Consider the following 13,395-nt stretch of genomic DNA (forward strand, 5'->3'; position numbering starts at 1 on the left):
GTCTCGAATTCACCGTCCTCCGACAGTGAATCCGCTACTCTGGATCTACCGGGACTTGAACCGGGTCCCGAACTCACCATCCTCCGGTAGTGAGTCCGTTACCCTAACCACTGGTCCACGGTGCCTCCTGATATAGGCCAGAACCACACAACATGGCTTGCAAAGAAACCAAAATGTATAAAACCTGACCTTGTTCTTTGTCAATATTAGCATCAAAACATCATAAAAAGGAAGTTAAATTCAAGGTAGAACACACCTCAGGGACAGGTATTTTGGCATTCGCATTTTACAGACATTTGGGCATTCACATTTTACAGACATTTGGGCATTCACATTTTATGATATTTTGCTAATCTGCTTCCTTGTGTTGACTCATTCTGTTCCTTGTGGAGTACATAAAGTTTTTACAATCTTGATTTTATGGAAATCAAAATCTAAAATTTCACCCTAAAATTTACATTGGGTACTGAGAATAGCCATTTTGAATTTCAAATATCAATATATTTTAGGTAACTTGTTTCTCTTCCCTGATACCTAATTTGCAAGACAACCATTGAATTATATTCTTGAATATGAAGGAGAATTCTTTTAAAGTTTCTTTAAAGAAAGTCTGAACAAATGGTTAAAACTATCAGTTCCAAGGCCTGTAGATAGTCACCTTGTAAAGTATAGACTTAGAGGTAGACCTACAGATAGATCTTATGATATATAGGGTTCACACATTTGGCATCTGCAAGAAAAGCCTGAACGCTGAAACCATTGTATACATCAGTCCTGAATCACTGAAAACCCAGAGGATGAGAGTGAATATGTTTACACTGAATTTGAAATATACAGTTTATATGCAGATATTGAAAGCTTCACTGGGCATAGGAATATTACTGCACTGAAAATATGGCGGGTTCCTTCAGAGTTCATAATATGAATTCAAACCAGTATCCTGGGAATCGGCCTAGGTTTTTGGTAAAAAAATGACAAAATGGTCAATATGTGTGTAATCCTTAAAACAGTGGTGTGAAGAATAAAACAAACTTGAAGAACTGTTTTTTTGCCAGCAGACAGTTTATGGTTGAAAGTCAAAGTTGAAAGACATTGCAGAAACACAGTGAGAACGATAAATTGCAATGTGCAATGCAATTGAATTGAAAACAATGTGCAATGTTTTCTGTCAATTCAAAATGCCATAGAGATTAATTGTAAGATGTGTCATTCAAAATATCTTGAGAAAAACTTCATTGATTATTTTGTTATGTTGAATTTAAAGTAGTCAAACATAAAAGTTCAAAACTTCTCAAATGGAAAGCACAGTTTGAATGATATGCATCCAGACTAGGGTAGGAGCCATCATTCTCAAGCTCATTCTAAAGTTGTGTTTCTTTCAAATGAATTAGACGACTTTTGTAGGATGATGGCCAGTCACATGGAAAAAATGCTCTGGCTTGCGAGAATGCATAAAGCGAATATCTGTTCAGCTTGTGCCATGTCCAGATAGAAATAAACACATCAAATATAACTTTAAAATTGTGTTCGGACTATCACAGTCAAGTTTAGATACACTGTCATTTACCATGGTTTGAATAATTAATGATTGAGGAAAATGTTTGGTTTGATGTGTCAGGGGGAATGTCTTTTAAAAATTAGACAATTTAAATATCCAGTTTGAGAACTGACTGAATTTCACAGCAATCACACTATGGACATTCCATCACTGAATTGGAATGGCAGATAGACAAAACACTGAGAACAGTGGACTGAGGAAGTACTTTATACAGGGGATTTAGGGAGCAAAAATTTCAGACATTTTATCTGCCTGTGGACAAATAAGATTCCAACGGGATTAGACAACATTTTAAGGTAGCTTGTTGTGCAAAAATCTCTTAAGCCTGCCTTAATTTGTACAAGTATTAATTACAGTAAAAGCACAATGCAAGCCTTTCACAATGTCTGCTAATTTGTTATCTACAGAAAGATATTACGAGTCTAAAGGATTTCTATTTTCCAAATCTGCAAGGAAATGTCAGTGCTAATTTTTGTCAGTTCTTCAGGGCAAAGATAAAGAACTTGAAGATTTCACAGTCTTGGCTAGGAATAAAATCTTAACTTAAAACTCTGTTTCTGCACAATTAGAATGTTTAGGTGGATTGAGATAATTGCATCCCACTTGACATGCATCAATATAGATTACGACATGTTTTTTTCTGTTTTAAAGAGTCAATTACTGGACATCCACTTCAATACATGGCTAAACTACACACTAATATGTTTAGATTTCTAAAATTTTGTTTTCATTTACAGCACTTTTACTCAAAAATGCACACTTCTGACTCCATAGACAGTTTTCTTGCGTTAGCTTTACTTTGGATGCTCATTGTCATAGCAACCAGGTGGCCATAATATGGTCATGATGATATCACATGGCAACTGAGGATAAACTAGCTTTAAATTTCATGTAGGGTGTTCACATGCTCGGCTTATCTCTCTATGGGAGCTTTAAATTTCTTCCCAGACATTCCAAGCATATCCTTCTAAGAGCCTACTGCATTTTATTCAAGAAATAAAAGAAGTATCTTTTCATGATTAGTGAGTTCTTACTTTGTAGTTTCTTTGCCTTTTTTCTTTGTGTCAATGTTGACTTCAATGGACTTACGAAGACATCACATTGAAGCTAAAACATTACATTATACCAAGATAAAAAAAGAAAGTCATAAAGCACCTTTATGAATTGTCAATTTTTGTAGAATTTGAAAGAAAAAACTGATTTTACATCCCCCAAGATTTGAATGGCTTGTTTTAAGGAGGCATCATGGGCCAGTGGCTAAAGCAGTGGACTCACAATCACAGGATGGTGAGTTTGAGCCCCGGCATGGCCATGGTGTTGTGTCCTTGAGCAAGGCACTTTATTCCTCATTGCTTCTCCCCACCCAGGAGTGATGGGTACCTGGTAGGACAGTGGTTGTAATGTGTGTGTTTGTACGTTTAGCTCTGCTGCGCTTATTGGCTGCACATGTGAGCTGTTGTTTGCTCCCCAGGGAGTTGAGTGGTATCATATTAGGTCCAGTGACCAGGGGTAATAATAATTGTAAAGCGCCTTGAGCACATGTACTTGTGGATATGTGCGCTATATAAGAACCCAATATTATTATTATTATTATTATTATTATTATTATTATTATTATTATTGTACTTGGGCCTCAGCCCAAGTACATTTGTTTTCATTCCGTGGAAAAAACTCTGTAAGGTATAACCATTTCTGGCTGAGACCGGGAGGGCAAAATGTCTTGGCTTCATCTTTCTTGGCATAATAAATGGCGTTATGATGTTAACTGAATGGAAGTGCTGCTCTCAGCCAGTCTTGAATAAGTGAGATGTGAATATTAATGCTTCTCTATCTGAGTTTTTGCCGCAAAATCTTCTGAATATAATCAAAATGTGCATCGAAATGCAACAATTAATGCACCCTCCGTTTCCTAGGCGATGGCACGACCCTTGCTACACCCACTGGACGAGCCAAAGTGGGAGGGGTAATTTCAGTTTGGTCGAACAAGAGGGCTCGAGACCAGAATTTAACATTTAAACTTGAAACATGTTTAATCGCTGATAAGATGTGGACTAGAGTTAATCAAAGTAAAAGTTTGAAAAGGAAAGGTTTTATATCCCGGACACAATGAAAAACATTACGACTGGAAACTGTACCCCTAGTTGAGAATAGTAATGCCCACAGCGATGGAGAACACTTATCCTTGAGCTGAGAAAACCAGACCATCATTTCGAAATAGAGCTGCAGATTCGAGAAGCTCGTTCAAAATAGCTAGGTACACCCCAAGGGGTGGTTTCGAGTTTTGAGGGCAAATTTCGCCTCCTTCATATAGAAATCGTACGTTTGTTTTTCCGGAGAGAACACACCATTTGACACAAAATTTGCATGTAAAGGGGTCGCCAGTAAGCACGTGGTCAAATCTGGCATAAGAAACAATGTGAAATATTGGGTAAAGCCAGTCCAAAATAAACTGATTTGAACTTTTGCGTTTTGTAATTTATACCACTGCAGTAACATTACCTTTTTTTGACAACATCACACAATGTAATACGTTTTGAAACTGAATACTCCGACGTATTCTGTGTCTCCTTTGCTAAAAAATACGGTATGGCCGATTACCATGTAAGGAGATGATGACGTCAAGACAGATTTGTAGTGCGTTTGGTCCTGGATGGTGCACGAAGTTTTGTCAAGGTAGCTTGTGTATTTATTTCCTAAATGGGAGAGATTAGGTCGATCTAAACGAAGGCCGAAGAATGTTATGATACTCTAAGCGAGCTGAACTCTAACGCGAATGGTTGGATAATTTGGAGGATGTCTAGAATGATCTCGTCTCATTAAGATTATTTGGCGGTCAGTATTGAATTTCAACTGCGTCACAAGTTTGCGAAATGAGTATTCCGTCGAACGGTCAACGAACGATATTTAGAAATCTGGAGACATGGCACATCGCATTTTTATTTAGTATTTTATATTTTACAAAAGATTTAAGAATCAATGATTTTGTCGAAAATTCTGAAAAAAATATAAATAGGAAGATTTGATCGCGAACACATTTTCACTTGGGGTCAACTAGCCCTGCGTACGATGCTGTGTGTTCCGCTACAGCTAATCGCCCCGCTCACCACAGCCCTGCAAAGACCCGTACGTAGGGTCGGTGACTTCAAATCCATTTTGGGACTTGACGTAAAAAGCCAAATTACTGCCGAAATTCAGCATTCTTGGGCCCAAGTCGTATCCCAGCCTACCTCAGCTATTCGATCGCTTCCAAAAATGACAGTCTTTTATTCACTTCGTAAATAACCGTCGATGTCGGCAACTCTCTCGCTAGCCCTGCGTACGATGCTGTGTGTTAGCTGTAGCACATAGCATCGTACGCCGGGCTACGTACGCACGGCTAGGGGTCAACATGGGGTCGCAGCTATGTTGCCTCAAAACTTATTTCTGTCTGCACTCAAAACTCAAAAATGTCGGATATGAACCTGAAAAATCGATGCAATTTTGTCAAACTTCGGCGAAATTTCAGCCTATAGACAAAATTTCATCTAGGTAAGGTAAATTTACTGAAATTTGATCGACAAATAATCCTGAGCTTGAACGTGACAGCTCGACGCCTTCTCCGGGAAGTCAAGCATCCAGCTGCCCATACACAGTTGCCCATATGGCCAGGTTTATGAGATTGTTTTCAAGCGACGGCGGCAGACCGTACGGGGCTCTGGATATGAACCTACCGCCGGTGTAGCTGTAATAACTGTTGCGTTGTTTTTAGTGCCCACGGACGAAGTCCTGGGGGAGTTATAGGTTTGGTCATGTCAGTCCGTCCGTCCGTCCGTTCACGCAGATATCTCAGACATGCCCTGGTCAATTTCTTTCAAACTTTGCACAAAAATAGTACCCAACCCCATACAGATGCACGTCGATTTGTTTCACAATGCGATCGAATTTGGCCGTGTTAGAGGACTTTTTAGTTTACACCTCCATAGACTCCCATGTATAAGGCCAAGAAAAATAAAAATTTAGTTTATTCATATTGCCTAAAGGATGCAGTGACACAGTTTTTTGTCCCCACGGATAAAGTCCAGGGGGCTTATAGATTGGGTCATATCCGTCCGTGAGTCCATCAGTGAGTCCATTGGTTCACGCAGATATCTCAGACATTTTGACAAATGTCATGTGACCTTGGTGACCTTTGACCTCAAATATACATTATTGTCCATATCTCAGTAACCACAAGTGCTAACCTTTCATATTTGGTATGATGGGACGCCTTATGACGCCACATATTGTACCCCATTAATTATGCGCATATCTAATTTTGAGCGAGCCAATAGAGCTAGAGGTCTGATTTTTGGTATATAGGGATAAGTTAACAATATATTTTGTTTGACAAAACGTCACGTGACCTCAATGACCTTTGACCTCAAATATACATATTTGTCCACAACTCTGTAACCACAAGTGCTACACCCTTCATATTTGGTATGATAGGACACCTTATGACACCATATATTGTACCTCATTAATTATGCACATATCTTATTTTGAGCGAGCCAATAGAGCTAGAGGTCTGATTTTTGGTATGTAGGGATAACTTAGCAATACAATTATTATGACAAAACGTCACGTGACCTCAATGACCTTTGACCTCAAATATATATATTTGTCCACAACTCAGTAACCACAAGTGCTACATCCTTCATATTTGGTATGATAAGACACCTTATGACACCACATATTGTACCTCATTAATTATGCGCATAATTAATTTTGAGCGAGCCAATAGAGCTAGAGGTCTGATTTTTGGTATATATGAATAACTTAGCAATACAATTATTTTGACAAAATGTCACGTGACCTCAATGACCTTTGACCTCAAATATATATATTTGTCCACAACTCAGTAACTACAAGTGCTACACCCTTCATATTGGTATGATGGGACACCTTATGACACCACATATTGTACCTCATTAATTATGTGCATATCTAATTCTGAGCAAGCCAATAGAGCTGGATGTCCGATTTTTGGTATGTAGGGATAACTATAGGGTAGAAATCTAAATATGCCCATCTAAATATTAGACATCTACCATCGAGAACAAAAGAAATTTGCTGTAATTTGAATACTTAAGGAGTTTAAGCAATTTCCACTATAAATAAAGAACCCCTGCCTCAAACTCCACAAAAGTTGCTAGACATATTTTGCCGTTGTCATGCCATTGCTTCATTTAATAACCAGTTAATCAAATGCCTAATTGACAGGAGGAAATTCAAGACCATATTTGAATAGTAGTATATATTGTCCTCAAAATTACTATATCACGGCCCAAGTACTCATTGCCTTCAGCAATACTGCCTTGTTATTATTATTATTATTATCTTAAACGCAACAAACATTTAGATCATTAGTTTCATTCATCTTGTAGTCTAACAAAACCACTAACACCTTGATCAAATGAAACTAAAATAAAACTTAAAAATAATGATTGCCCATCAAATGATGTATACATCATTGAATACTAGTCTTGTAATTCACCTTAACCCTATCTATATCAATCAAAAAATGTGTTTGAGAGCAATTACACTTTCTAGGTTTCTAGAGACTCCTGGACAATTATTTCTGAATTTAGGATCGCTGGATATTTATAATCTCTACAAACTACTTGTGGGAACATATAGTTTTGATTTACAGCAACAGAAATTGCCTTTCTCATCGCGTGATTACTTTGAGACATTGAATCATGACTATTATACTCAACTCAAGCTTGGTGCCAATTTAGCTATACCATACTAATACAGCACAATTTAGCTATACCATACTAATACTAGACAATCTATCTATACCATACTAATACAGGACAATTTAGCTATACCATACTAATGCAGGACAATTTAGCGATACAATACTAATGCAGGATAATTTAGCTATACCATACTAATACAGGACAATTTAGCTATACCATACTAATGCAGGATAATTTAGCTATACCATACTAATACTGGACAATTTAGCTATACAATACTAATACAGGACAATTTTAATAGCTATACCATACTAACACAAGACAATTTAGCTTATACCATACTAATACAGGACAATTTAGCTATACCATACTAATGCAGGATAATTTAGCTATACCATACTAATACTGGACAATTTAGCTACACCGTACTAATACAGGACAATTTATCTTTACCATACTAATACTAGACAATCTATCTATACAATACTAATGCAGGACAATTCAGCTATACCATACTAATACAGGATAATTTAGCTATACCATACTAATACAGGATAATTTAGATATACCATACTAATACAGGACAATTTAGCTATACCATACTAATACAGGACAATTTAGCTATACCATACTAATACAGGACAATTTAGCTATACCATACTAATACAGGACAATTTAGCTATACCATACTAATACAGGATAATTTAGCTATACCATACTAATACAGGATAATTTAGCTATACCATACTAATACAGGACAATTTAGCTACACCGTACTAATACAGGACAATTTATCTTTACCATACTAATACTAGACAATCTATCTATACAATACTAATGCAGGACAATTCAGCTATACCATACTAATACAGGATAATTTAGCCATACAGTATTAATACAAGACATACCATACTAATACTGGACAATTTAGATATACCGCACTTATACAGGACAATCTATCTATACAATACTAATACAGGATAATTTAGCTATACCATACTAATACAGGATAATTTAGCTATACCATACTAATACAGGATAATTTTGCCATACCGTATTAATACAAGACAATTTAGATATACCATACTAATACTGGACAATTTAGCTATACCATACTAATACAGGACAATCTATCTATACAATACTAATGCAGGACAATTCAGCTATACCATACTAATACAGGATAATTTTGCCATACAGTATTAATACAAGACAATTTAGATATACCATACTAATACTGGACAATTACAATAGAAATGCTTAGGAGTTGAAGGTTATGAGCTTATCTCTGAACAACTTGATTCACAGAACACAACTTTCAAAGAGAACAAAGGACTAGCATATTAAACTAATGTGAGAACCTGGGACTGCTCTTATACTGCAGCAATGAAATCATAACATCATTTTGTTTACAGCGCCCTCACTGGTTAGATTTGGGAACTCCATGATGGTTTCACCTATAATCATATATATATATATATATATATATATATATATATATATATATATATATATATATATATATATATATATATATATATATATATATATATATATATATATATATATATATATATATATATATCTTTTGTGTGTTTGTATAACCTTTCATATTTTTAAGTAACTTGTTACTGAGGTTAAAAGTGTACTGTGGTATCTTGGGTATACCCTTGCAACCATAGTAACAGAAAGCAGAAATGTTCCAGGACCAGTAGTTCCCTATTCCTATATCAAAATTCCCTAAACTTCATAGATATGGATTCCCTCTGAATACATTGAAGCAGTTGTAATGACAATACATGTAACAATTGCAAAAAAAATTAAGATTAACCTTTGAATTTTGGTTTTAGTTTCAATGGTTACCATGACTTACTTCCAGTCGCTTCTCTGCTAACTTTCTGATGATGATTGCAATGTCTCTAACATGAGTTGGATAACGAATTTCATAGTCCGACATTGGCGCTGGTTTGCTGGTATCTTGTACAGGATTAAACAAGACTGAGACAGCACTCTCTCCAAGCTTTTCAACTTCACCATAAAGGATGGGAACCCTCAACACAGCAGATTCTGAAAATTAACAATACATTCACATTGATAAAACCTGAAAAACTGCTTGAAAGACGACAACCAAAATCTTTCTATAGATAATAAAAACTAATGCCTTGTCACAGAAAATCTTGATTGACTACTCAGTCAATCCTTGACTTACAGTGAGTTCAGACAGGAAATTTCACTGTTGCAGCAGTTCTTTTTTTATGCAAAAGAGACATGAAAATCTCAAATAGTGACAAATTTCAGGGAAGAACTGCCAAGAATAATGGTCCTTTTGAATGTTTAATAACAGTGAAAATTGGCTGATAATTTCCTTTCTTTCAATGAAAACTTTTTTCTCTTCTGATTTTCAAGTCTACTACCTGTATATCAATGTCAAATCCCAAACTACCTGTAAGTGTTTGGTTTTTTCAGAGTTTAAAATCAAATGTATAGATTTTTATTTGATATCATTGAATGATAGCTTAGGAAAAGTGAGATCAAAAGTTTAAAGTTTGCATATGTTACTACTAATGCACCTTGGTGAGTAGGGTGTAAATAACATTGAAACAAGTCATCGTTGATGACACAGTCCCCACTTGTTAATGGGTGCTTTGATTACAGGTCCTCAGAGAGGATAGAGTCCTCTTCATTAGGTCTGTGATAAAAATACTTTTGAATAAATTCGCTTGATACATGTCTGAGTTGTAGTTCAGGACATGAAAAAATCGTAATAAAATGGCCACATGGTGGCGATATTGGATCGAATCACAAAACAAATCAATGTGCATATGTATGACATATTAGGTCAATGTCCTTGTACCAACTTTGATTAAAATCGGTTGAAATATGCCTGAGTTATGGCTTTGTACATGAAAAAATCATAACAAAATGGCCGCACAGCAGCCATATTGGATCGTATCACAAAGCAAATTAACATGCATATGTATGACATTGATCAATCTCCTTGTACCAACTTTGAATAAATTTGCTTGATACATGTCTGAGTTATGGTTCTGGACATGAAAAAACGTAATAAAATGGCCACACGGCAGCCATATTGGATCGTATTACAAAACAAGTCAATGTGCATATGTACGACATAGGTCGATGTCCTTGTACCAAGTTTGAATAAAATTGGTTGAGATATGCCTGAGTTATGGCTCTGTACATGAAAAAATCGTAACAAAATGGCCGCACAGCAGCCATATTGGATCGTATCACAAAACAAATTGATGTGCATAGCTATGACATTGGTCAATGTCCTTGTACCAACTTTGAATAAAATCTGTAGAAACAAGCCTGAGTTATGGCTCTGTACATGAAAAAATCGTAATAAAATGGCCGCCTGGCGGCCATATTGGATCGTATCACAAAACAAAGTGACGTGCATATGTATGACATAGGTTAATGTCCTTGTACCAACTTTGAATAAAATCGGTTGAGATATGCCTGAGTTATGGCTCTGTACATGAAAAAATCGTAACAAAATGGCCGCACGGCGGCCATATTGGATCGTATCACAAAAAGAATTGACATGCATATCTATGACATTGGTCAATGTCCCTGTCGCATATGTATGACATAGGTTAATGTCCTTGTACCAACTTTGAATAAAATCGGTTGAGATATGCCTGAGTTATGGCTCTGTACATGAAAAAATCGTAACAAAATGGCCGCACGGCGGCCATATTGGATCGTATCACAAAAAGAATTGACATGCATATCTATGACATTGGTCAATGTCCCTGTACCAACTTTGAATAAAATCAGTTGAAACATGCCTGAATTATGGCTCTGTACATGAAAAAATCGTAATAAAATGGCCGCCTGGCAGCCATATTTGATCGTACCACAAAACAAATCGATGTGCATCTGTATGACATATGAAGTAATCCTTGTACCAAGTTTGAATGAAATCGCTTGAGGCATCTCTGAGATATCTGCGTGAACGGACGGACGGACGCACAGACGGACGGACGCACGCACGCACACACGCACGGACATGACCAAACCTATAAGTCCCCCCGGACGGTGTCCGTGGGGACTAATAATCTATTGTAAGGGGGTGCTGCAACCCAACACAGCGTATTTTGCTAAAAAATCACTTTTTTGCAAATAATTAATTTGTTAACCCAAGATTAAAATATTGGTTGGTTTCACCTTTTAGCTTGTCAAGCAGTTGTAAGTTGCGTGATAAAGAAGTGTTAATTTATGCAAATGTATGCAAATCATTTTTCATTCCTCTATTAAACTACTGCTACCTTACTAAACTTTAGAGTCTCTGCTTCTTGAAATAAATATTTTGCTGGGGTTTCCTTGTCATCTTTGATGAGAAATATTGCTTTGAAAAACTGTTGGCAACATGCAGCTCCACCTTAATTAGATTTAAAAAGAAGCAAATTCATCAATTTGCATCAAAAATGTTTGTTTTACCTAAGACTAGGTCATCATGCGTGTAGCAACACATGCAACAAAGAACAAATAGGATCATATACTTCTGAGCAGCAGACTTAAAGGTTGGGGAATTGATCCAAGGGATCGAGTTTGTTCTAGTCTGTAAGAGGATAATAAAGGTGTGTCATAGCCTTTTGTTTTCCATTGAAATTGTAATCTTGTAAGTAAATTTCCTGGCAAGACAATCTGACGCCTGAACCATGCCTTTAACTGTACATGAAAAGTCCTGTCTCTGATAAAAGATTTTAAAAACTTGAGAGATCACATCACGTTACCTGAATTATTGTCAAGGGTTGCATTTTCTCCATCTAATTTACTTTTTCCATATTTATTGAGTGGATTTGGTTTTGCATCTGTTTTGTAAGGTGGTGAGGTACCATCAAACACATAGTCTGTGCTGATAAACAACATAAAAGCACCATATTCCGCTGGAAAAGGAAAAAAATATTCTCATTTAAAATTGTCAAACAACTTCATTTGTCATCTACATTAAAAACCTGCAAAATGTCTTTTTCAGTCATACTAGTGTGCATACTCAGAATTCCAAATTCCACAAAGGCGTTAACTAAGTCAATGACTGGACTTTTCTATTGGAAGATCTAGTCAGGGTTACCAGAACAGGCTGCAAGTTTTATGAAAAAGAAAGATTCTAAGCAACTGCCTTTGTAAAAAAGGCCAGCCATAGATAGGAGAAAAATATTGAAAAAAGTTTGCCAGCAGACATGATGTAAGAAAAAATAATTCACCCACAGTTACTTTCAGTCATTATCAGTATTTGTCATATTAAGCACGCTATTCAGTCGCGCCATTTTCATAACATCTTTCATTTTTACTCACTTTTTACTGTTGTTTTACATGTACCCAGTGTTTCAATTTGATACATTAAGAATAGTATTATTTATTTGTTATGCTTCTGTTACACCTTACATCCCAAATCATGTGGAATACTCAATTCATCTTGTCCACATAGCCTACACTAGATATCTGATATTCATTGTTATCCTTTACAATTGTCTGCCTGGCTTATCATAAGTTGTCAACAAAAATATCGTTGTACATAAAGGGGTACCCACACCATGCCCCAACATTAAATGTTTCCTGAACTCCTCTTTTTCAATTTCCAATGACTTAAAGCACATTTGCAATGCAATTTGACGAGGAAGAGACAAGTGTGCAAGAAATTGCATTCAAACAGACCTGCTTAAATGTCCAAATATGTTTATTTAATGATTTATTTTGTCTTTCAAAGCACATTATTGGATACACCTGTTAACATCCAAATAGAAGGTGCATTCCAAATGACTAGCCATAGCCTGAATTTTAACTCAGGTATCACGTAATCTTTTGAAACATTAGAAATCCCAAGTATTTTTGTAGCATATACCTAGACCGAAGATGCACTCTGATTTCTTTGCATTAACTGTGAGTACTTGAAGAATTTCCTTATTTCAGCTGCAAGGTCAAATAGAAATGTTTCCTATTCAGTGTTCACTTGTAACTGTTGACAAGGTAATAATGGGAAATCATTTTGTGTATTAAATATACTTTTGAGTTTTCATAAAAACTCCTTATTTAAAGCTCTGCAAAATGGCCACCTAATGACCCAATTTTATTGAGTGATATTTA

At 36.1% G+C, this 13,395-nt stretch overlaps 1 protein-coding gene across 4 annotated transcripts in view; it reads right to left on the minus strand.

Annotated features, from left to right (window-relative positions):
- LOC139131980 (methionine adenosyltransferase 2 subunit beta-like) overlaps window positions 1–13,395 on the minus strand; it is a 35,554-nt gene that overhangs the window by 3,481 nt on the left and 18,678 nt on the right. For 3 of the 4 annotated variants that reach the window (XM_070698324.1, XM_070698325.1, XM_070698326.1), the window contains exons 4-5: window positions 12,045–12,197; window positions 9,155–9,348 (exon numbers count right to left, since the gene is read on the minus strand). In XM_070698324.1, coding sequence (XP_070554425.1) covers window positions 9,155–9,348; window positions 12,045–12,197 — 347 coding nt within the window. The remainder of the gene's footprint in view (window positions 1–9,154; window positions 9,349–12,044; window positions 12,198–13,395) is intronic. The other variant, XM_070698327.1, reaches the window with a different exon arrangement.

This window comes from Ptychodera flava, chromosome 4, assembly GCF_041260155.1.
Source record: "Ptychodera flava strain L36383 chromosome 4, AS_Pfla_20210202, whole genome shotgun sequence".
In the NCBI taxonomy this organism is placed as follows: domain Eukaryota; kingdom Metazoa; phylum Hemichordata; class Enteropneusta; family Ptychoderidae; genus Ptychodera; species Ptychodera flava.